Consider the following 22,742-nt stretch of genomic DNA (forward strand, 5'->3'; position numbering starts at 1 on the left):
TAAATAAGGATCGCACTTTATAAAAGTTGTGTTTTTTTGTTTTGTAATGTAATAAAGTCATATAAATACGGGTGAAAATATTAATAGGTACAATACTGTTACTTGTGTGACTGCTATATACGTCACCGGGGATCGATATATCTCGAATCTCGAACCATAATACGATACGATTGTCGATCTTACTAATTCATTGACGTTATAGCTCCTTCTCCTTAATATTCCTTTTTAGAGTAATTCAGATTAAGTTGAAGACGACACGGTGCGTATAAGTAGTGCGATAATTGTAAAGTGCGTAATTTATATAAGCGTAAGAGAGATTTTATTTAATATAGGCGAGCGTGAATAACATAAATTTCTACATTCGATTACAGATAACAGGCTCCGTTATTATTTTCCAAAACAGTGTGGGATAATCAGAAGCGGTAAAATGACGGAATCTGAGAATATTTTCTTATTTGTGCCCAACATTATTGGTAAATAAAGGTCCACAATCTAACGTCCTTATGATAATTTGTGTCTACAATTTTAAATTTTTTGTAGACAAAAATATTGTGTGAATATTTTTAAAAATCAAAATAATTAGAAAAAAAGATTAAAACAATATTGATAGTATAACGATAGTTTATGTATAATTTATTATCTAATATTAAAAAAAAAAAATAGATTGGAAATTTAGAAAAAGAATCATACAAAATAGATATTTTTAAATATACAAGTAATATAACGCTAAAATTGTATTTTTTATTCTTATTGATTTTAAACAATAAAATAATTAATTGAACAGAATTTATTTATAGTGTATTTATACATGTATATTTTTTATAATGTTTGAATTCGTTTGCTACATTAATGAAATAGAATGATAGTTATGAAATGTATATTCATACATGTTTATCATTTCTGATGAATGGTTATAAAGATTTGCTATCTTTGATACATGCATTAAAAATTTAAAAAACTTCTTATTGCTTGCAGTTTAATTGGGAATATGATAAGAAAAAGATCAAAAGCATTGCACTTTATAGACTTCCTATATTGATTCATAGTAATTCAAAGAGAGTAGTTTTTTATATAACCTTTCATTATATATTTCAAATAAAAACAGTAGAATTTTATCAATGCTATTGAAATTCTAATCAGTTAAAAAAGATATAAAAGTAATATAATTAAGGACAATAATAATAAATAATGTATATATATATATATATATATATATATATATGTATGTATGTATGTATTAACAGGCTATGGCAGAGTGATTTTGGCTATCATATCTTTTTATTTTATGAGAACTAATTATGTTATTGCATCATGGTGTTACATTATTAGTGCACTATTAGATGCAGTGGATGGTCATGCAGCAAGATATTTCAATCAAAGTACCAAATTTGGTGGTATGTTAGATCAGTTAACTGATCGTGTTGGTACCATGTGTCTTTTAGCTACATTGTGTATGTTTTATCCATCATACTCATTCTGGTTTCAATTAAGCATGGCCATTGACATTAGTTGCCATTGGATATATTTGCATACGTAAGAATAAACTTCATTCAAATGTATTATTATATCACTATACAAAAATATAAGAAAATATAATATTATAGATCACTTTTGCAAGGAAAAACAAGTCATAAATTTATTGATATGTCTGAAAATGCGATTATGAGTGTGTATTATACAAATCGTATAGTCCTATTTATTATGTGTGCTGGTAATGAAGCCTATTATGCTGCGCTATATCTCCTTTACTTTACAGAAGGACCTACTTGTAAGTTATTATTTCTTTATGTATATATTTTATTAACACTGTTATAATGAATACTACAAAATGTATATTCTTATTTCAGTTCTTGGTATAAGTTTATTTAGATTGGTAATGTATCTTTCTGCACCAATAGCATTTGTTAAAACCTGTATCTCATTGTTACATGGATACGTAGCCTGTATTAATTTAAGCATTATTGATCTGAAGGAAAGACAAGAGCGTTTAAAAGTGAATTAAGTTATTGCATTTATTAAGTATTTAGCCAAAATAAAGATGATTCATCTTCCTAAGTTACATAAATATTTATATTATATTTTTATCAATTTATGCAATTGAATGTGCCACATATGGAATTAAAATCCATAAACTATTTTAAAATTAAATAGATAAATGGTGCTAGTCATTGTTGAATTTCTATTTTAATAACAAGCATATTGTGAGCATTATATATATGTTATACTTCAGTACAATTAAACTTTTAAAATATTTAAACAAATATCAATTCAGTAGATCTCATTATATTCTTGTATTTAATAAATGATTTTATATTTTCAAATGATACATAAAACTTAATGATTTTTTTGAAAATTTTTTTGTAGAATAGTATTAAGAGAAGATTAATAAATATAGTAGATGTTATTGGGTTTCAAATATTTTAATGTAATCTATTTAAATAGAATGTAATCTATTAAAAATATATTTAATATATATTATAATTTCATATTCATATATCATTTTATATATCGTAGTGTTACATTTTTGCTGTACTTCATAGTTTATTGTATATTGATGTATCTGTAATATATAAATCTGATGCAAAAGATATATAAAATTTAAAGAAAATATTTAATAAATATCTTTGTCCCTTATATAATATTAATATTATCTTTATTGTAGCATAATTGTTAATACAAAATATTATAAGCATATCATATCAATATTATATGTGACTAAAGAACATATATAATGAATCGTATCAGTTTAACATACATAAAAATTAATTATCATTAGATATTTATTGCTACGTATAAACATTTTTTCATCACATGCGTCAATTCATCTGTTGATATAAAGATTTTTACTCATTATAAACATCCTCAAATATTTTTTGAGACTTAGAAAAGATGATTATTTATTACGTTCAAGAATTCATATAAAAGCGATAGGGTATAAGATAAAATAAAAAGTAATATAGAAATTTCTATAATATTGCATCAATCTATGTAATCTACTATATCTACAACAAAATTTATAAAAAGTGAAGCAATACAATATGCAATGTAAATATCATTTGTTGAATGGGATATTTATAACATAGCTATTATTACTATCAAGACGTTCTGCTAAATCATTATAAAAACAACAGATAAATTATACAATGTGACACGTGTTTTTTTTAATGATAACAAAATTCTACGAAATATACGCAATATACATATCTATTGTGATGTTCATTAACTTAATGTGGCTAATTGTGCTACCAATTTATGATTATACGGCATTACTTAAATGACAAAATGATCAACTAACCTCAAAAATTTCGTTCTCATTCCCCCGTCATGATCAGTCATGTTTCGGCGCCATGTTAACACTTCAAACATTCGCGCATGTTGGAAAGTTCAGAAAATTTGTGCGAATTTCTTCTTGTCGTTAAACCTTCTGAAATGAAACTTTCACCAATTACGCTTAATAACATGAACAAAAACGTCTCACTTCGATGATATTTATAGTTTGCACTGCATTGTGATACACGAAACAAAGTACAATATTTATAAAAACAGATGAGAATTCTTCACCGGCTTACTATGGATGATTCGTGACACGACAGCGCCAATGTCGTCAGCTGCCTGTAAAATGGCGGGATTTTACCGGTATTTGAATTTGCAGCTAACCACCGTATTGTGTTTAAGATAATGTTAAATACAAAAGCGTACATTATATAGATTAGGCATTCGTATTGTACGAGTTATGGTGACAAACGATGATTTTGTAATTTTCATGTTTCAATTTATATCTTTCGTGAAACCTAATAATGGTGTGGAATATTTCAGATTTTGAGAATGAACATAATAGTTTATAAAAATTATTTAAAGATATCAGCAATTTACACTTATCTAATCGATAAATATCGATACATATAAAAGACATTAACAGATTATAATTTTCATATATGTTTGTATTAAATAAATTAATATTACCTATTATGTTTTAAATATGATGTATTTATGACATGTTGTGTAGTTTAATGTACTCAATTTTTATCTTGTTATGTATTTTGAAGGAATAAAATATTAAAATATAAGTGGTATATTTTTTAAATATTTATTTTTCAGTTCTTGTTTTTTATAACTTAGTATTTTAAATATTTATTATTTATTATTATCACTATTATTACATAGCTCCAAATTTCAGTACAAAAATATTATGATTAATAGATAATTATACATATATTGGTACATAGCAAGAAGATAATGTATAGTATATGCAAATATTATATTCATTGTATACATTAGTTAATAATTTAAAATTTTCACACAGTAAGAAATAAAAATTTATGATGTTGAGATATGAAAATAGCTTTCATTAACAACTTGTATCTCCAGAAAATAATAATTAAAAGAATAGATAAGCAAAAAGTAAAATGCAGATTAGATCAAACTTAAGGAACGATTAAATTGCTTACAGTTATTTATTATTCACGCAATACAGTTATGAACTTTTCTGCAAAATTGAGATCTGTTCTTGAAGGATATAGCAGTTTCATATTACCTTCCATATCTACCACTTTTACTTGTTCTACGAATAATTTATTATAGTTTGAAGCATTTTCTTGTTCTGAGAGACATCCCAAGCCAAGGGTGATTAGTTCCTTTAAAAACTGATCTAATACATTTCTAACAAAAAAAATATACAATTATGTTATAACATAATTCAAATCACCCAGCATCGTTAATTATTGTTTATTATTAATTTTAATAAAGCTAATTAAGATAAAAGGATTTGTACTAAGTAAATATTGATTGTATGTTATTAATAAATTATAATGTTACCTGCAAATCTGATATGATAAAGCACTGGTTACTTCTATTAACATTGCTTGAGTATTTATTGACATTTTTGTAATATCGCTATTTGTTATTGGTGGGAACGATATAACTTGTTCTGAAGCATCTAACAAACAGGGAAACATAGGTTTACCTTCTAATAGATATAGATACTTGTGAATGCCAGAATATACATTGCGTTTCTTTTCTTTTCTTAAATTATCAGCTTCAGTTTGTAACTGTTGAAACAATGCAGAACCAGTGTAAACTTTATTACGCATTAGTGGCTTGATTTCTAATTCATTTGGTGGTTTTGCTGTGTACATCAAGTCTCCTAAATATTAAGCATGATATTAACAAAATGTGTTTCCATATATGTAAATTGTTTGTTTCTGTCATATTTACCAGGGATAATTAATTTTAAATCATGTGTAGCAATAGTAGCTGCGTTTCTTCTTTCACATATACCATCATGTAACTTAGTTTGAAGTTGGATAAATTTCTTGAAAGTATCCTCTGTGAAGCTTATATTTCTAACAATACAAGCTGCGATATAGGGTCTAATATTTTTCACATATTTTGTAATCTTAATTAATGGTGTATCATTTGTTACTTTTAATACTTTCAATTTATGTGTTAAAATTTCCATTATGTTAGCATTATTTGCAGTTTCTGATAATTTTTGTACTTTCTTCCCTTTCTTTGATTTGGCATTCAAAGCAACAGAACCATCTTGTCTAGGGCAATGTAACTTGACATATTCTATTATTTGCTTATTATGGCACTGGTCAACTAACTTTGATAATCTTTTGTCTGTCAATGTATTTCCTTTTAAATAAAGTTCTTTTAACTTATTACAGTCAGCTATTTCACCCGGAATGACTGTAACCATAAAATTAATAATTAAATCAATTTTATACACAAGATTTTTGTCTTACTCAAGGAAAAATTACCTGATATCAAATTGTCCGCAACATTTATTATCTTTAAAGATGCAAGTTGATTTATAGTTACAGGAATTTCTTTTATTTGATTTCCATTAACATAGATTTCAGTGAGATGAATCAATTCTGGATAGCATACATCAGGAAAGACTTCAAACTGATTGTTCGAAAGATTCAATATAGTTAACTTAATATTTCCAATTTGCGTAGGTAAGGATCTCAGAAGATTCGAACTGAAGTTCATAGTTGTTAATTGCGGAAGTTTACTGATTTCATTCGGCAAAGATGTCAATTTATTCCTAGAGCAATCGAGAACTTTTAATTTTCCTAATTTCTCGATTGTATTAGGTATCTTTGATATCTCGTTCGAATGCAATACTAGAGTTGTCAGGTTTTGTAACTTTCCTATTTCTTCTGGCACTTCTTGTAAACACGTCAGCGTGATATTCAAATAATTTAAGTGTTGTAGGTTAAACAAAGAGTTATCAAATCCTCTTTTTTGAATCAATTCAGAAATTGCCGAACCTGACAACACTAATTCATGTTTATTCTCTGTAGCGGCAGTTTTGATCATATGCCACGAATTATCGAGTGTCATTGTTAATAAGTATTAAACAAATTTCTACTAGTAAAGGAGCAATGTTATTTACGTCGTTTCAAGGTTACTTGCCGGGTTGTTCAGTTTGAAAACGTGCGTTATACGATTAGAACGACATCTATGTAAGTACATAAGTATTCTGGTATTTATAGATACATACGCGTGCGATTTAAAAATTGCGATCACAAAGAAGAACATGATGACGAACGACTTCAGGTTTAACGGATACGTTTTAAGTTAAATAATAAATTTTTGGAACAAATTTTAATCTAATGTCATTTGTATATCATAATTTGAAGTTTAATTATAAACTTGTAAAAATATATTGTAAAATGTTGATTGTTTTCAAAGATGAAGTATATTTCCTACATTTAATGAAAAATTATTGATGTTAAAGTTAGGCAACAATTTCAACTCGTGTGACACAGAAACTTAAACCCACGTACAGAATTATATAGGAATATTTTGATTAAAATAGCAAGTTTGACGTAGAAAATTATTAATCAATCATTTATTTAGTAATGAAAAATTGTTGTTCTTTTTGGTTTTTAAAATATTGTTTATGTGTATTGTTTGCCACTTTTATACATATTTTTTATACATATTACACATAACTTTTATACATATTTCAGAAGAGATGTTATATATATATATGATATATGTTATATATCCTTGGATAGTAATAAATTTTCAAAAAATTAATTTTCATTATGTGCATATAAGTACACACACACACACACACGTTTTAATTACGTTATATATGTTTTAATACATTAACAAATTTATATATAAATTATCAACTTCTCAAAAATTCTCTTTATCCAATTGTAGAAATTTTATGTTTATATTTTTCTCCAGTAAACATTTTTTTAATTTCGGAAGTGTCGACCCACATGTAAATGAAGATTCTAATAAATGCAAATTATCGCATGGGAATTTAGGTTTGCAACTATCTTGTCAGTACAATAGGGAAGAGGCTATCGTGTAAAAATTTATCTTTCGACGCGATTCAAACAATTACTTGTTAGTACATATTGAACCGGTTTTTAACGTTCCTCACCTTGATACGGTTTTCCTTATCTTAGACGAATAATACCTTATCGTAGAACTGGAAAATGTAATTATTGAAATTTTTACCAAAACGCGGCAAAATTTTGTACGTGACACAAAGTGTACGAAAACACTGTTTTACGAAATAATAATTATGTAATATTCATGAGAGGGGACCGTTTTGGAAAGAGATAAATGTTCGATCGCTCTTATGATTCATTGACACATTTAAGATGCCTTTAATAGCTATAGTGAATTCGATGGAAAACAGGTAAGTGACAGATATTATATACGACTATCATCTATGTACGATGGTGTCTTCGAGCTGAAGTTTCCGGCAAAAAGAAAAAGAATGTCATAAACCATAACCACTGGCGTGGTATATATGAAGAAAGACATTGGCCTTCGGGGTTTATAGCCATCGTCGTGAAGGAACTGGCAAGGTCCATAGGAAATATCGAGTAACGATGATAGAAAAGATCTGTCCACTGAGATTTGCATCTGAATGAAGTGCGAAGGAGGATGTTAATTTCGACTGGTGTGAAAGACCGCTTAGAATGGCGTGTTAATAATACTTTGCTACTTGAAGTGACAATGCCAACCAGAATTCAGACGTGTCTTTTCTTCCGCATTTGCAAATAAACATTTCCGATCTTTTATGTACGAAGTGAATTGAATCGCCCGTGTTATCTCAAAAGAGAAGTCAATTGGTCGATATACAGTTTATTTTTAGAAATAAAAAGTTTAAAGAGGAAGAATAAAATCTTTTATTTTTATTTCATATCTCTGTCATATAATTTTTTTATTTAAAGATCTTCTATCTTTTTACGTCGTCATTTTATCTTTATCAGAAATAAACTATGTCATATTTACATTTGCAACTATTAAAACTCGTCTAACTGAAATTGATTTATTTTTATTAATGTTTATCTTCATAGTTATAGAAATTTTTAGTCCGGGGATGAACCAGTTAATTGAGTAAACTGCATCTTTACTAATTTTATATTTTATAAAATGTAAAATATTTTCCAAATAATGTACAAGACACCCTATTTACCTAAGATTATACAGAAATTTCGTTTAAAAAAGAAAAATAGTAAAATCATATGAAAATGATGTATTTGATTTTAACACAAAATAAAGTTACTTTCCCTATATTACTTCTAAAGCAAAAATAATAAAGTAGTTAAAACGATTCATTATTTCAAGTTATATTTATTTTAAATAGCATTTGTCCAAGTCAGTTTTAAGCTTACAATTAGTCACTCATACTGCAAACTCCAATCTTTGTAAACAACTTAACTAATTCCACCACCCAATGTCATCTTTATAACATTGCCATGATCAGTACAAAAAATCGTCGTTTATGAGTCAAGAAATATTATTTACTACTTTATTGGTGACATTCGCTCGTCGTGTTACTCCTCCACGGATCATCATCCTATACACCGAAGTGGCGTACGTGCCTATCGCGTAGTGGAAGCCTTCGAGGAACCGCGCCAGCAAATCTCGACTTCCTATTACCCAAAGTCCACGGTTATCACCAACCGTCCCCGATCGCTTCCGTATCGAGCGGAAACATCGGGTAGATCCACGGGTGGGGTTTCTTTGGGTGCGTATAAAGTCGGTAAGAACCGGCCGATTTTCGTCAGTGGAATCGATTCGAACAGCAGCGAGGATCCTTCCAAATGTTCTTTTCTTCGAAGAAATTCACCATGAAACGTTGCTCCATCGTTTGTTCTTTCACATTTATTTTATTGACTTCTGCATCAGCTTGGCCGTTTCGGCGTCGAGACGTGCTGGATAATGCAGTGGATAGTCCTGATGGAGTGATTGCTCATCTACAACATTTTGGCGAGATGCTGTATCGCAATCCGGACAATGAAACTGGAGCAATGGTAGCGAATTGGCACGAGGGCTGGGATCGCAACCCGGAAGAATTGGGCAACTACGCGGAAGGTGATATTTTGTTTCCGCCACAACTCGAGAAGAATGGCTTGAGAGCGGAAGCTGCGCGATGGCCTGGTGGTGTAGTACCCTATATGCTTAGTCCTTATTTCAGTAAGTAGTATTGCGTGTATTCTATCTTGATTTTTTATAATGATACAGGATGACATGATAGTCTATGGTTGGTTGTGTCTTAAACAAAACATCATTTTTGGTCTTTTTGTTAATACATAGCGAGATAAATTTTGCTTTATTAAATTAAGAGAAAAAGACGATGTTTCACTAGGGGAAAGAATAATATTATAAATAAAATTGGATAATGTTATTTACATATAAAATAATTAAGAGAAGAATTTATTTGATTGAATAATTGTAAAAATTCAGTGAATAATAATATTCACTGAAACAGAAATTTAGAAAATCTAGAATTATTAGATTTTCAATATGTTGTTATGAAATACGAGTTTTTTTAAAATTAATTTTCTTAGTTCTTATAATATTTCACAGTAATATACTGTATTCATCGTTACTGCAGCTTATAGTGTTTTTATTCTATTACAGCATTTCATAAAGAAATGTTTAATAAATTGGTGAGAAACGTGACAGAGAAAATCTTTTAGTGAATTTGATTGAATTTAATTATAGATTCGGCGCAGAGAAACTTGATTTACGAAGCTATGAACGATTACCATAAGTTCACGTGCATTAAGTTCAAACCCTATACTGGGGAGGAGAACGATTACATCAGGATCACGGCTGGTAATAGCGGTTGTTGGAGCAGCGTGGGAAGAATCGGTGGTCGACAAGACGTGAATCTTCAGGTCCCAGGCTGTATGGTGAAGAAAGGAACAGTGATACACGAACTGATGCACGCCATCGGATTTCTGCACGAGCAAAGCAGATATGAACGGGATGAGTACGTCACGATTCAGTGGAATAACATTTTAAGCAGTAAGTGACCTGTTGTTGTTTCCTATTTTCTATTAACCTTTAATCGATAATCATAGTATTATTTCGAATAGGTAATTTATATTTGAACAGATACTTTGCTACTAGCTTCCTATTACTGTTTTTATAACATTTTATCATATAAACCGCTGTTAAAATAATGATTAGTTTTTAATTTGTACGATATCAAAGTTCTGAAATTCTTGATATCCAATAATTTTATTCCAAAATTAATATATTTTATATATTTCTTCTTTTATGAATTTTTAAACAGCTTTTATTATTTCATGCACTTTCGTTCTAATTCTAAATTCCTAAACACGAATGTATTAATTATATTTAACTAATATTATTAACTAACATCACAATACTCATCTGACGTTCAAACAGTATATCTTAAACATTGGTTACAAGTTCTTCTTTTTGAACTCAGTTTGCGAGTGCAAAAATTGATAAAGCATGTATGTAAATAATAAGCAATGTACCATTATCTATTTAGGCCATGCTGGGAATTTTGAGAAAGCCTCGAAGGAAACCACCGACGCGTTCGGGGTCGGATACGATTATGGTAGCGTAATGCATTACTCTGCAAACGCGTTTTCCAGGAATGGACGTCCCACCATAGTACCAAAAGTGAGTAATGTAATAAGCTGAAATCATCAAGGTCCATAACTTTCTATTTATAATTCTAAGTGATTCTGTGATTTTTGGAGATCTCGTAAATCTGAATGATCGATTATCAGCAGTTTGATTAATTTTAATATCATATTACGTCGTCAATTACATCGTTTTTAACAAAGATAATATCTTCTTAAAGATCTTAAAGATCTCGTAAATCTGTTTGGCATTTATGAGTTTGTGGACCTTGGAAAAAACAGACATAGATATATGACAGCAATTAGAGATAATTCTGTTTTATTAATCAAACCAGCTGGTCTTAGTATTTGTATGAAATCCACGGATTATTATAATCTCACAAATAAGTATTGTTATTTTATATACATATATTTTTCTGTTACGTTATATTATAACTTCAAATTCTTTCCGATAAGTTAGCAAAATTTATTGCTATTTTTACTCTCATAATGCCTACATCCTCAGTATATGTTTTTGTAACGTCCACGAATATTTTGCTAACATGTCTGGCATTATCGGACATTTGTAGCGACCTCATACAATCTTTTTGCTTTTCTTATTTAAACAAGACAGAAGTTACCTTAGAAGCAAATTATAAATTTGTTGCTTTATGCTTCCGGCGTAATTGCGAAAAAATAATAATGTCATGAAATTCGTGGTACACCCACGTTTGCATGTCCTGTGGATGATCGTAGGAACCCGGTGGCCTTCTAAGTTTTATTGGCGAAATATTCCAGGGCGCGACGAAGGTCCAACTGGGTCAAAGAGAAGGATTCAGCAAGAGGGACATACAGAAGATCCGAAAAATGTACAAGTGCAACAAACGCAGACGAAGCAGCTATTGATTGCCGGAAACGTGATCGACCAGAACTTGAAGGTTTTTTACGGACTTTCATTGGAACGTAGCAAAGAGAATCGTGAATCTAGTCCTTTACAATTAAATTACACTGCGTTACTTTTAAACGACGTCCAACTTTGGTTCGATCAAGATTTATAAAAACGAATGGCACTTTGAAGTGGAAATGCTAAATCGATATCGACGACGAAGCGGAACTTGCATTCGGAACAGTCTTTTTTATCCATATGTGTGTGTATGCGTGTGTATGTGTATAAGTAAATATTTGTATTTATAAGCAACAGTATTTAAGCGAATGTTGCTTGTGTTTGATTTATAACGCTGTAATTGAACATATGATAAATAAATGCATATTTTAAGAATTTACGTATGTAGCCAACGTGTCTACATTTTGCAGTTGTCCTGCTGGCCTTCTCGCATTGACAAAATGTTCTAGGGTGAAACTAAACGCGAACTGGGTCACGGAGATAAATTCAGTGAGAGAGAATATCCGAAAGACGTATAAATGAAACGAATGCCAGCAAAAGTAGGCATCACTGTTTGCAGACGGCAACAGTGACGCCAACATTGTATGAATTTTCTTAATAACTTAAATAATTCATTGCTACTGTATTATTCTTGTTCTATGAAACCTTCGTCAATAAGAGTCGTGTGATATCAGAGAGTAATACTTCTGTACGAGAAGAACGTGGTATACAATACGTTAAAATTATTATTTTTTTAAGTTAATATTTAAAAAAAAGAATACTTTTAGAAAAATGGTATACATAAATAGCAAGTACATAATTCACGATTCTTCTTAATAGTCTTAATACATAAATTTTAAAACTTATGACGGCCGTTATATGTATGTATCTAAGATTTTCAGAATCCTTGCTGTTTTCACGGTCTTTAGGATTCCTAAGACCTCAAAGATCTCTGATTAATCCAAGATTTCTGTGGCATCGTACTTTTAAAAGTTGCTGAAGTTATTGGAGTTCCCGAAGTTTTTAGTATTTCCAAGGATCGCTTAGTTTTCGGAAATCCTATGGTGTCTGTGATTTCTAAATCCTCCAGATTTCTAATATTCTCATTGCATTTACGTTATCCGTAAAGTGTTCTTTGTCTTGCTTTTGCACGGTCTTGAAACGATACTTGTAGATTCTACAGGCGGTAAATCAGATTTGTTCAAGAAATTATTTGAGGCTTGTGAAGGATGTGAGTTCCATAAGAACTTATGACGTCGTGTATTATGAATTCAATGTGACGTTTATCTGTATTGCTCCTTTCAAGTAACATTTGTTTAGATCTTAATATTGAAGCTACGATAAATACCGCAATGATGAAGTGAAATAATTATATAAGTTATCAAATATCATATACTAAGTTCTTAATTACGTTTTAAAGTTTCGTTTTCATTATTTTGAACTGATTTAAGTACGATATTACTAGGTTATGAGAATAACTTTAAGAAAGCTTCGAGACAGACTATGGGCGACTTTAGCGCTGGCTACCATTATGGAAAAATAATGCATTATTCATCCTATGCATTTTCGAGGAACGGCAAACCTTCTATAATATCCAAAGTGAGTACTTGATTTCCATTTCCAACAATCCTGCTATTTTTCTCTTATCAATCGAATGATATTATTTGGAATATTTTTGAGCTTTATCGGAAATCAACGTAAATTTAATTCAAGTAACAATATAACAATTATATATTGATATAATTTAAGTATTAACCTTTCACGGCTAAGAAAAGAGGGATACAGAAAGGAAATTGAAAAATTGACTTACCTCTTTATTGCAACATTAATTTTTTGAAAATAGCTTAATAATTTGTTATTTATTGTTAATAGATTACAAGTATATTTACGATGATCATTAGTTAATATAATTTATAGCTAATTTATCTAAATTGTGTAAAGAAGATTTGCATCATTTTTTAAATTTATTAATAAGTTGTTGTTAAAACAGAAACTTTTTCTGTTCTCCTCGCTTACAGACTAACATATTTCATCGTAACTGAGATGTCCTACCTCTTCTACATTTAAGGATATTTATAAGGAAACATTGCGTTGTTACTTATAATTGAGTATTGTATTATTATACTATATTTCCTTTTTTATAAATGATATTGTTATGTTTTGTCATATATTTTTTAACTTCTGTCGTTTCCAAAATTACTGTTTCTGTTTGCGATTAAAGAAACAAATTTTCATAATCTGAAAGAAGATATCGCGAAAATACTAAATTGTTAAATGTGCATAATAGGTACTGAATAACGTATATTACATTTAATTAGAACATTTGTATTCAACACTATTGCTGAACCCTATTTACAGTAGTTCGTAGCCTTTTCCTACATAAAAAGGGTTTAAAGCCGAGGTAGCTGCTGCCATTACTGGAATAATTTCCTAAAACTACACGTGACTAAGATTTCTCAAATTTGTCTATGATATGAAATTTATCTACGATTGTATTTGAAGAAATTCTGACATCTCTTTAAATTCCTCAACGTCGCCATGGCAATTGGTATTGGTATTCCATGGCAATTATGCATGTTCAAATGCGCACAGCGCTACCTTAGCTTTCCTTGTCGAAATACTGAAAGAAATTTGTAATCAAATTCACCGTACTTTCAACCATCACACTTTCCACGAAACTGCCTAACTCATTTTTCAATGAAACAATATCGATGATTTTAAAAAACTAAATGTTATTAAAAACCTGCACATAATTTTTCCACATAATATTCCTAGAAAGTAAAAATCAATTCTTAATTTTTAAAAACATTTCCAGTTGAAAATATTTTAAATAGCAGCAATAATTGAATGAAGAAGGTATCGTATGATTGCTTCATGAGCCATATGGAAATTATAATTTAGGAACGAATTGATCCTCGTTATTTGTCAAAATCAAACTTCCGTTGATTCGGATTCCGTTCTGTTCAGGTTTCATATTTTCGAAGTCGGTGATCAACTATAAATTTCTTTCAGTGAACGAAGTCCTGTCGTTTCGATTTCAAAGGGAGTTCCGTTTTGTGAGAAGACTTCGTTCAGCCGACCCAGGTCCTCTTGACGAAATCCGCAGCGCGTTCACCAATCATAATAGCAGGTGCATTCGTGTTACCGGAAACGACTCTTGGCATGATACTGGTATCCGCCACTCTGACTCCCCTCACTCCCCTCACTCTCAATTGATTGTCTACCACTGCGAGAGGATCATCCGGTGGGCCCATTTTGCAGGAACCTGCTTGATGATTCTCTGGTGCGGTGTCGTGCTTTACAGCGCATTCCCAGTATGCGTCGCAACCGAATTTCAAGTGCTCGCAATTTTTCACTGGTGTTCGATCCATCTGCAATCCGTATCTGCCAAATAAACGGAAATTTGACGATGTTGACTTTGATAATTAACAACAAGGTAGTAATAGAAAATAATAAAGAAAATAATGTAGCGAAAATAGTAAAACAAGATAATATTAAAGTGACTGAAATAAGATCAACTTCATGGTTTAAAAAGTTAACAATTCGAATAATTTAGAAAACATTGTCAGAAGAAATGCGCAAATACGATATAATATTTTGCAGAAATTAAACATTATGGTATAGTATATCTCAATTTATATCGGCTCTAAGAGTAAAATATATAAAATTCGCGGGGCAATTAACGCGTTAAACTTATTGCACTTCTATCCAAATTTTAGGTCATTATCTACTTCTAAAATCCCTGATAACATATATGTAGTCGAGTTCTACTTTCCACGTATGATCCATCAGGAAACAGTGACACTTGATCGACGATGCAATTGACCTCCGTTAAAGTTAAAAGCGTTCAACCAGAAGAAATCGATAGCCGAGTATAAATTACACTTCAATAGATAGTGTATCGTTATACCTGCTGAGAGCCTCGGTTTCAGACAATTTGATACCGAATTTAATGGCCTCTACAAGACCAGCCACGTCGTCAGGGTGGTTCAGATATTTCGGATAAATCAGCGGCTTCGAAAGCGGATCGTTGTTTCGTAGACGAAGGTAACCTCGACTTTTTGGGTGTAGATACGTCGGAATGATGTAAATGGTGCGATTGGCACCTTTCGTTTCACCAACCATGCCCGTCTCCGCGCAATCTGCCAAGTAACCACCGAAGATCAGCTGAACATCCGGATGGTCTTCCTTTGGATTCGCGTATTTCGTGTTTATCATAGCGGTCACTTCAGAAATACCTGTTGATTAGTGAGAAAGAAGTTAAAGGGTACGACTCATATATGTATAAATTTCTAAAAATATATAAATGAGATTTTAAATAAAAATTATGGTGATGTGCACAGTAATTGCTGCCGATTTTTAATTAATCTTTGTTAAGATATGTATAAGTATTCAGAAAGAAGATATATTTTAATTCTAGGAGATTGAGTTATTTAAAAAATGTATTATTCTATCAGAGACAACTGTATTGTACTATATTTTGAACACATATCTGTATATTTCTGAAAAAGTAGAAATATATGGTACTTTGTAATACGTAAGGCTTGACGCGAAAGTTGTAGATAAGTTTAAAGAAAAGACGTATCTAAATAATCTCTTATTTTAGATATATTGTATACAACAGCAATAAAACTGTAGTATCATTTGCGATCTCATAATATAATTTCACTTCCTTTTAAAAATCATACGTTGCAAATTCACTCAAGAGATTAATCAATATACATTTTAATAAATACATCAGTTAGTGACGTGATCCGATTTCTTCCTTTAATTAATTTCACATGTATGAATTATTCATGAGGTAATCGTTCTCAGACATTAATTAAAATTATTCAATAACTTGCGTTTAATTTAAGGAACAAAGAAAAATTGTTTTAATATAATTAATTATGTTTCGCCAGGGTAGTAGGTAAATACATAGCTAAGAAATTTATGTATGGCTTTGAGGTTTTACATCGTTATTGTTCCTTTCTGCAAATAATTGCATTCGCTCCTTCCCTTTGATATGGGAAATTGGGAAAAAGATCGAAACAAAAAGGAGCTCCCTCGAGCAATTTTACGTGGAAACCAGTCCGACCACTTCAAATCGAATATGTACCTTGAAAAGATATTTAGCCTCTCCACTGAACAGTCGAGTTTTATGAAAGGAATATGTAAAAAATAAAACATTGCCATGAGAAATTACTGTTAGCTGTGATGAAGTTCTTGAAACAAAAGAAATATAGAATACTACAGAGAAAAGTAAAAATATGCTACTTGCTTTTTTATATGATAACATTACTAATAAAGCTTAAACTTTAATAAATCTGAAATTATATAGAAACAACACAATTAGTTTTTAATTAATAATATTTGAAATCTTACATTGAAAATAAAATTGTTAAAAGATTTGATTTATACTCCGGAATATGATACAGTTGTGAGTACATCGAGAAATTATGAAATGAAACTGTATGAAATTATAATGAACGTGTTAATTTATTAACGGAATTTACTAACGATATTATGATTTTATCTACTTTTAAATCATTATATTATCATAGTGTTATATCTAAATAATATTATGTCCGAAACTAATGCCGCTTGAATATTCCACATAACATATTAAATTCCACCAAAATGTACTGAATTTATAATCTAGATTAATTCGTTCTCACATAATCGAGGGTCTGTTATAATTTATTACCCGGTACATAAATGTGACACAAGAATTTATCGTATTATCGAATTTCACAAGTACAATGTAATCCAAGTGAACTTATTAAACATTAATTCAAACATTCTAACAACATGCAATGCAAGATTACCTAACCTATGATTTCCAATAATAACAACATATATTTAATAACCTCGTTGTTATATCGACTCTCTAACATTTATCGATGTTTAGATCGCGCCAACGCAATTTGATCGGAAGGTTTATATTTTTGTTACATTTTTAAAGATATAATAGAAGAACGTTTCTTTATTACTAACTCTAAATAATTAAATTTATATTTAAGATGAATCAGGACGAATGCCTTCACTTCATTGGTTTAGTTTCACGTTTATCTATAGATAATAAATGCCTAACAAAATCTAAATAAACCTTTAAAATATCGCTAAAGACACATAAATCAATCGTCTTCAGACTGTAACATTGAATATTCCTTATTTAATCTTCCAATTTTTGTAGTTCAGATTATAATGGATATAGAAAATTTTTCTAACCTGTACCATGTGTATATTAATATAAAACATCGTGTTTCAACAGATTGGTTCAAAACATATATTATTTAAAATATATTTTTTAGTATTTTTTTAGAAATTACAAATTTTCTACGATATTCATTATTTTCACAAAAGAGTTGGTATTATGAATTACTATACCGAATTACGTATACCAAATTGGTCGCTAAAATGCATTAAAATCTATAAGCTAACAATCTGCTTACGTTATAAAGACGTCGTAGAGAATTGTAAAAATTGGAGGGTTAAGTCTGAAATAAAAAAGATATCACCCTAACTTTTAATTTACATTTGGGTAAGGAATCGCGTTTATTTACAATTCTTTGAATCACACCCTGTATAATACCATAAACCTTGAACACGCTTCCCTCTTCTCTAATTCGAGTCAAGCGTCGTTGTGGTTTGTTCCTCGATCACGGAAACGTGACACGCGCCTCGACGGAAATTGTTTCGGCGAAAATCCGGAGCGTTCTGTCGTTACCCTGGAAATTGCCGTGACGTAATTAAAGTTCTCCCTCCCCTCCTAAGGAAGGAGTTGCAGCGCACGGAAACATTTGAGATTCGCACGAAATATGCGAGAGCCAGTAAACTGCCAGGAACACACAGCCGGCGACAACACCGAAAGCATGAGCCAAAGACGCAACGAATTGAACGTTAATTGCTCCGATACCGTAGCAGGTCACGTCGTTCCCCGATGATGGGATCGATTCGATGAGGATCGAGCTCGTGTAACTTGAGCGGTGCCCGGCAAGAGGGTTGCTGTGGTTGTGTGAGAAAATACAATCGAGCATTTCTTTTTTTTTCGATCGGTTTCGGATCAAATGATGGCAAACAGGCCGATCGGAAACGCGGTTACGTCAGCCGTCTGATCGGCAAACACGAAACGGGATCATTGTGCAACGCGCTTTCACTACCCACTGTATGCAGACTCTCTTGATTGTCTCGGATGCAACTCTCATGGTTTGATGAGCTTCTGTTACATTTCATTGTTCTTCTGATCTGTGTAGAGCTTTATGTATAGATTGTCGATTTTGATTGGAGTGGTCTTTCAAAGTGGTTCAGTGCATCCATTAATCTTTTCAGCACGGAGCTCGTCCGCTGCGTAGTGACACTTGACGGCAACCGTAATACGTACTTGTTTAACTCTGCTACGATCTTCGAACTTTTATACATATCGCAGTATCATCTTAGCAGACGAAAGGAATTTGTCATGTTTTAAGAATATATTTAACATATATTGGCGTGCAAGATTAAGCAATTAATAAATTTTCGATGAAAGATTGTTGATATTTAAACTGTTGTAACTTCGTGAGAAAGATCGTACAACGAACCACTCGTGCTCATTTTAAAGCGTTTCCAAAAATGTGTTTACATCATGTTACGGCAGGGAAAGCGAAGACGATTCTTCTTTCCGAAAATTTTACAAATTCAAATATCTCTACGGACATTGAACAATTTTTTGATAACTGAAATCACTATTAAAGATTAAACTTCCTGAAGACTATTGAAGATTGAAGCCTTCTCCTTAGAATGACCTTTCCAAGCTTGTACCATATTTTTTTACTATTTTATCGAACTTTGAATGAAAATCTAGTGCCATCTGCACTAGAATAAGTCAAAGTAATACAGTACGAGGAATTTGTGCGATTGAACTTGAATCTCGTGTGTAGTTAATGTATTATGTGTGTGTGTGTGTGTGCTTATTGCGTGTGTAGTAATTACAGTAAAATTTCCTTTTTCACTTACCGGTACCGGACATCAATCCATCCCTGAAGAGAAGGTACTCCATCGCGGTTGCCCAGTTAAGGGGAGTCGTGTCAGTGTCATTGATAGTGAAGGTCAGCGTATAGGCGACGTGATTGTGAAGATTTTTTCCAACGCCAGGTAGATCGTGAACAACAGGGACACCGACAGCGTTCAACTCTTCCCGAGGACCGACACCGCTATTTAGAAGTATTTGTGGTGAATTAACGGCGCCTATGCACAAAAATAACAAGATTAAAATATTTTATCACATATATATACGATTATATGACTCGCAAGGCTGTGAGAAAACCAGACAAACGTCTTTTGTATTGTTTGATTTTCGCTATAAACTGAAATGCACTTCACCACTTATCATACTAATTTTTTAAGCTATTTTAATAGCGAAAACAAATTCCGATGGCGAAAACAAATCCCAACGACGAAAACAAATTCCAATGGCGAAATTAACTTTGTTTATTACATTAGCGATTTACGACATATGTTTAGTGACATACCACAATACTGTAAGATAACAGTTAACCGCTAGTATTGATGCGATCAATGCAATGCGAAATTGTTGTCTATAATATTAGATATTTTGGTATTTGTCAGATTTTTATTTTTTGAAATTTTTAGAAATATTTTTAGATCTGTAACATTTTTAAGTATCTCATATCTATACGATTCTAAGAGATCTTTTCTTAAATTAGTCGAATCTAATGCGTTAGATACTCCTAAACGCAAAGAAATTGTCTTTTGACCGAAAATTGATCAAAAAGAAATCACGTGCGCGAAACAAAAGTCTGAAGTTGCATAACCTTATAAGAAATGTTGGTGTATAATGATTACTAACAGCTACTTTATGAGAGTCATCACAGACTCTTTAATCGAGCGTACCTCTTCCGCAGTAATCTTTGCTTCCTTTGTCCTCTGGAAGACACGCAATTTCTATCACTCGTAAGAGTATCAACGCCTGATTATGGTTATGAGTCATAAGAATTAATTTCAATGTGACTAACAAATTATTATTGTACAGATAAAGAATTTTTCAATACGGATTGTTTGAAGGCCTTGAATATCTTCTTATTTTTATATCCACTACGGAAAAATTTTTTTCGATTTGATCATCGTAAACTATTTTTCTTTTTAAAAAGCTAATATTTTTGCATCAATTTCACGTATGTTCGTCGATTTCCTCGGAACGGCTCGATCAATCAAAATGATCCCTTTTGCATTTCGTAAGGCATGTTCTCCCGCTGGTCCAGTTACAAAATTCTTTTGTATTTGTTTTTTCAACTATTTTTCTTGTCAAAATCCAATTTTTATGTATGACTATCGATTACTCAGGATTTGATTGATTTGGATCTTTTAGCGGTAGTCCATCGATCGATCCCGTTTGAAAAATTTCTTCAATTTGTTTGTTATTAATTACTGTTATTGCAAAGAATTTATTGTTCACCAATCTCATTTACGTTTGTTTAGTGATCGCTCTACAATTGTTGGAGTGATATCGAGACGATTCCAAAACAGCAGCTTGAACGAGCGCTTTGAAGTTGCGTTTTCCAATATAGACTTTAACTCGTGTCTTTTTATTCATGAATAATTAATATATAGGATATAAATAAATAATAAATAGATAAGAATAAATTACCGCCTCATTAATGACAATGAAAACCATTTTATGTTAGCCCTGTAATATTGATCGTTTCATTCAAAAGTGTGAAATAAAAAATTTTTTGCCAAAAAAATATTACCGACTTCGAGAAACGCTAAAAAGTACGAAATAATTTCTATTATACTTGTATTTTATTTAGACACACATACAATAGTAGTTAGATTATATATTTACTAACTAACCAGTATATTAAATATATTGCAAGCTTCCCGAAGGCGGTACAAAATGTTTCTATTATGGTAATATTTAAGTACCATATTATAAAGTTTCAACTTGTTTATATTTATGTTATTCAAATTTCAACAAATTTATATTTAAATGCATTAAATTGCAATATATTATAACGCAAAATGCCCAAGAACATGTTTTAGTAGTGATCGAATTGGAATACGTCGCTTGCATTCGTTCAGATACAAATTACGTTCGATGCTTTAATCGTGTACGAGTTAATGGAATTATAAATGCAGCAAGCTTGTCACTAATTTAAGATCCGATCGTTACAATTTCTGATGTTATACAATTAAAAATGGAAATCGATTATATACTGGAAGGATTTTTAATGTCGCGCTGGTTGCGATATATTTAACATGCTGCTAAAAATAGTCAGTAAATTGGTAATCTAACCGTTGTTGCATATATGTCTAAATAAAATACAAATAAAATAGAAATTATTTCATGCTTCTGAGCACTTTTCGAAGTCGATGTTATTTTTTGGCAAAAAATCTTTTACGTATTCTTTATTCTAAATATTTTATTAATATATATATATATATATATATATATATATATATATATATGTAGAAATTGTAATGTCGAAATAAAATTTGTTAAATTACTATTTATAGATCAGTATCTATCAGATCTAGTAGTATAGAATGTAACACAATAGTTCTTGTATTACACATATCATATTATGATAGTGCAGCGTTTTTCTGCAACGAATGATTAAAAACGTGAATCGTTGTTTAATACGAGTGAAAATTGCTCCCAATCAGCAAACAATTTAGAAATGGAAATTGTTTATGAAACGTGAGCTTTTTTGCTATCGTACCTGTATAGGTACCGCTGTTCGTTTGAGAATTAAAATTGGAAACAGAAAATTAGGTTTCCATGTTTGATCATAGGAATCCAGTATGGCATAAGATAATATAGACCTGGGAATTGATTATTCAGGTACTTCGGTAATGAGTTTGTTTGTGTAAGAGATACATGATCTCGATAGTGAAACGCATTCCTTCCTGCTTTCCTTTTTCGGTGGGCTTGAAACTCGATTGACAGCTATCATTTCACACGTTGACTGGGATTACATCGAAAGAATGTATAAATGAAGATACAGATA

At 30.9% G+C, this 22,742-nt stretch overlaps 4 protein-coding genes across 8 annotated transcripts in view; 2 read left to right on the plus strand and 2 right to left on the minus strand.

The window, feature by feature from the left end:
• The first annotated feature begins 118 nt into the window (after positions 1–118).
• On the plus strand, positions 119–2,058 carry LOC122568828 (CDP-diacylglycerol--inositol 3-phosphatidyltransferase). 2 transcript variants are annotated; one of them, XM_043729039.1, is made up of 5 exons: positions 119–259; positions 372–473; positions 1,245–1,533; positions 1,605–1,768; positions 1,848–2,058. In XM_043729039.1, the coding sequence occupies exons 2-5, from the start codon at positions 428–430 to the stop codon at positions 2,000–2,002; spliced, it is 654 nt and encodes a 217-aa protein (XP_043584974.1). In that variant the 5' UTR covers positions 119–259; positions 372–427; the 3' UTR covers positions 2,003–2,058. The 2 variants fall into 2 exon arrangements, with proteins under 2 accessions (XP_043584974.1, XP_043584973.1); XM_043729038.1 differs by having other exon boundaries at positions 144–288.
• A 2,090-nt stretch (positions 2,059–4,148) lies between these two features.
• LOC122568762 (leucine-rich repeat-containing protein 47-like) lies at positions 4,149–6,447 on the minus strand. The gene is made up of 4 exons (XM_043728886.1): positions 5,763–6,447; positions 5,215–5,691; positions 4,816–5,143; positions 4,149–4,659 (listed from the first exon to the last, which is right to left on the minus strand). Exons 1-4 carry the CDS (start codon positions 6,349–6,351, stop codon positions 4,458–4,460), a joined length of 1,596 nt encoding a protein of 531 aa, XP_043584821.1. The 5' UTR covers positions 6,352–6,447; the 3' UTR covers positions 4,149–4,457.
• A 2,225-nt stretch (positions 6,448–8,672) lies between these two features.
• LOC122568794 (zinc metalloproteinase nas-4-like) lies at positions 8,673–12,090 on the plus strand. Its single transcript, XM_043728961.1, has 4 exons — positions 8,673–9,462; positions 9,994–10,299; positions 10,796–10,929; positions 11,670–12,090. Exons 1-4 carry the CDS (start codon positions 9,090–9,092, stop codon positions 11,775–11,777), a joined length of 921 nt encoding a protein of 306 aa, XP_043584896.1. The 5' UTR covers positions 8,673–9,089; the 3' UTR covers positions 11,778–12,090.
• A 1,492-nt stretch (positions 12,091–13,582) lies between these two features.
• Positions 13,583–22,742, minus strand: part of LOC122568702 (glucose dehydrogenase [FAD, quinone]) — a 35,549-nt gene continuing 26,389 nt past the window's right edge. For all 4 annotated transcript variants that reach the window (XM_043728752.1, XM_043728754.1, XM_043728750.1 and 1 more), the window contains exons 6-8: positions 19,729–19,959; positions 15,665–15,992; positions 13,583–15,138 (exon numbers count right to left, since the gene is read on the minus strand). In XM_043728752.1, the coding sequence (XP_043584687.1) occupies positions 14,826–15,138; positions 15,665–15,992; positions 19,729–19,959 (872 nt within the window). In that variant the 3' untranslated portion in view covers positions 13,583–14,825. The remainder of the gene's footprint in view (positions 15,139–15,664; positions 15,993–19,728; positions 19,960–22,742) is intronic.

This window comes from Bombus pyrosoma, linkage group LG6 (genome assembly GCF_014825855.1).
Source record: "Bombus pyrosoma isolate SC7728 linkage group LG6, ASM1482585v1, whole genome shotgun sequence".
Lineage (NCBI taxonomy): Eukaryota > Metazoa > Arthropoda > Insecta > Hymenoptera > Apidae > Bombus > Bombus pyrosoma.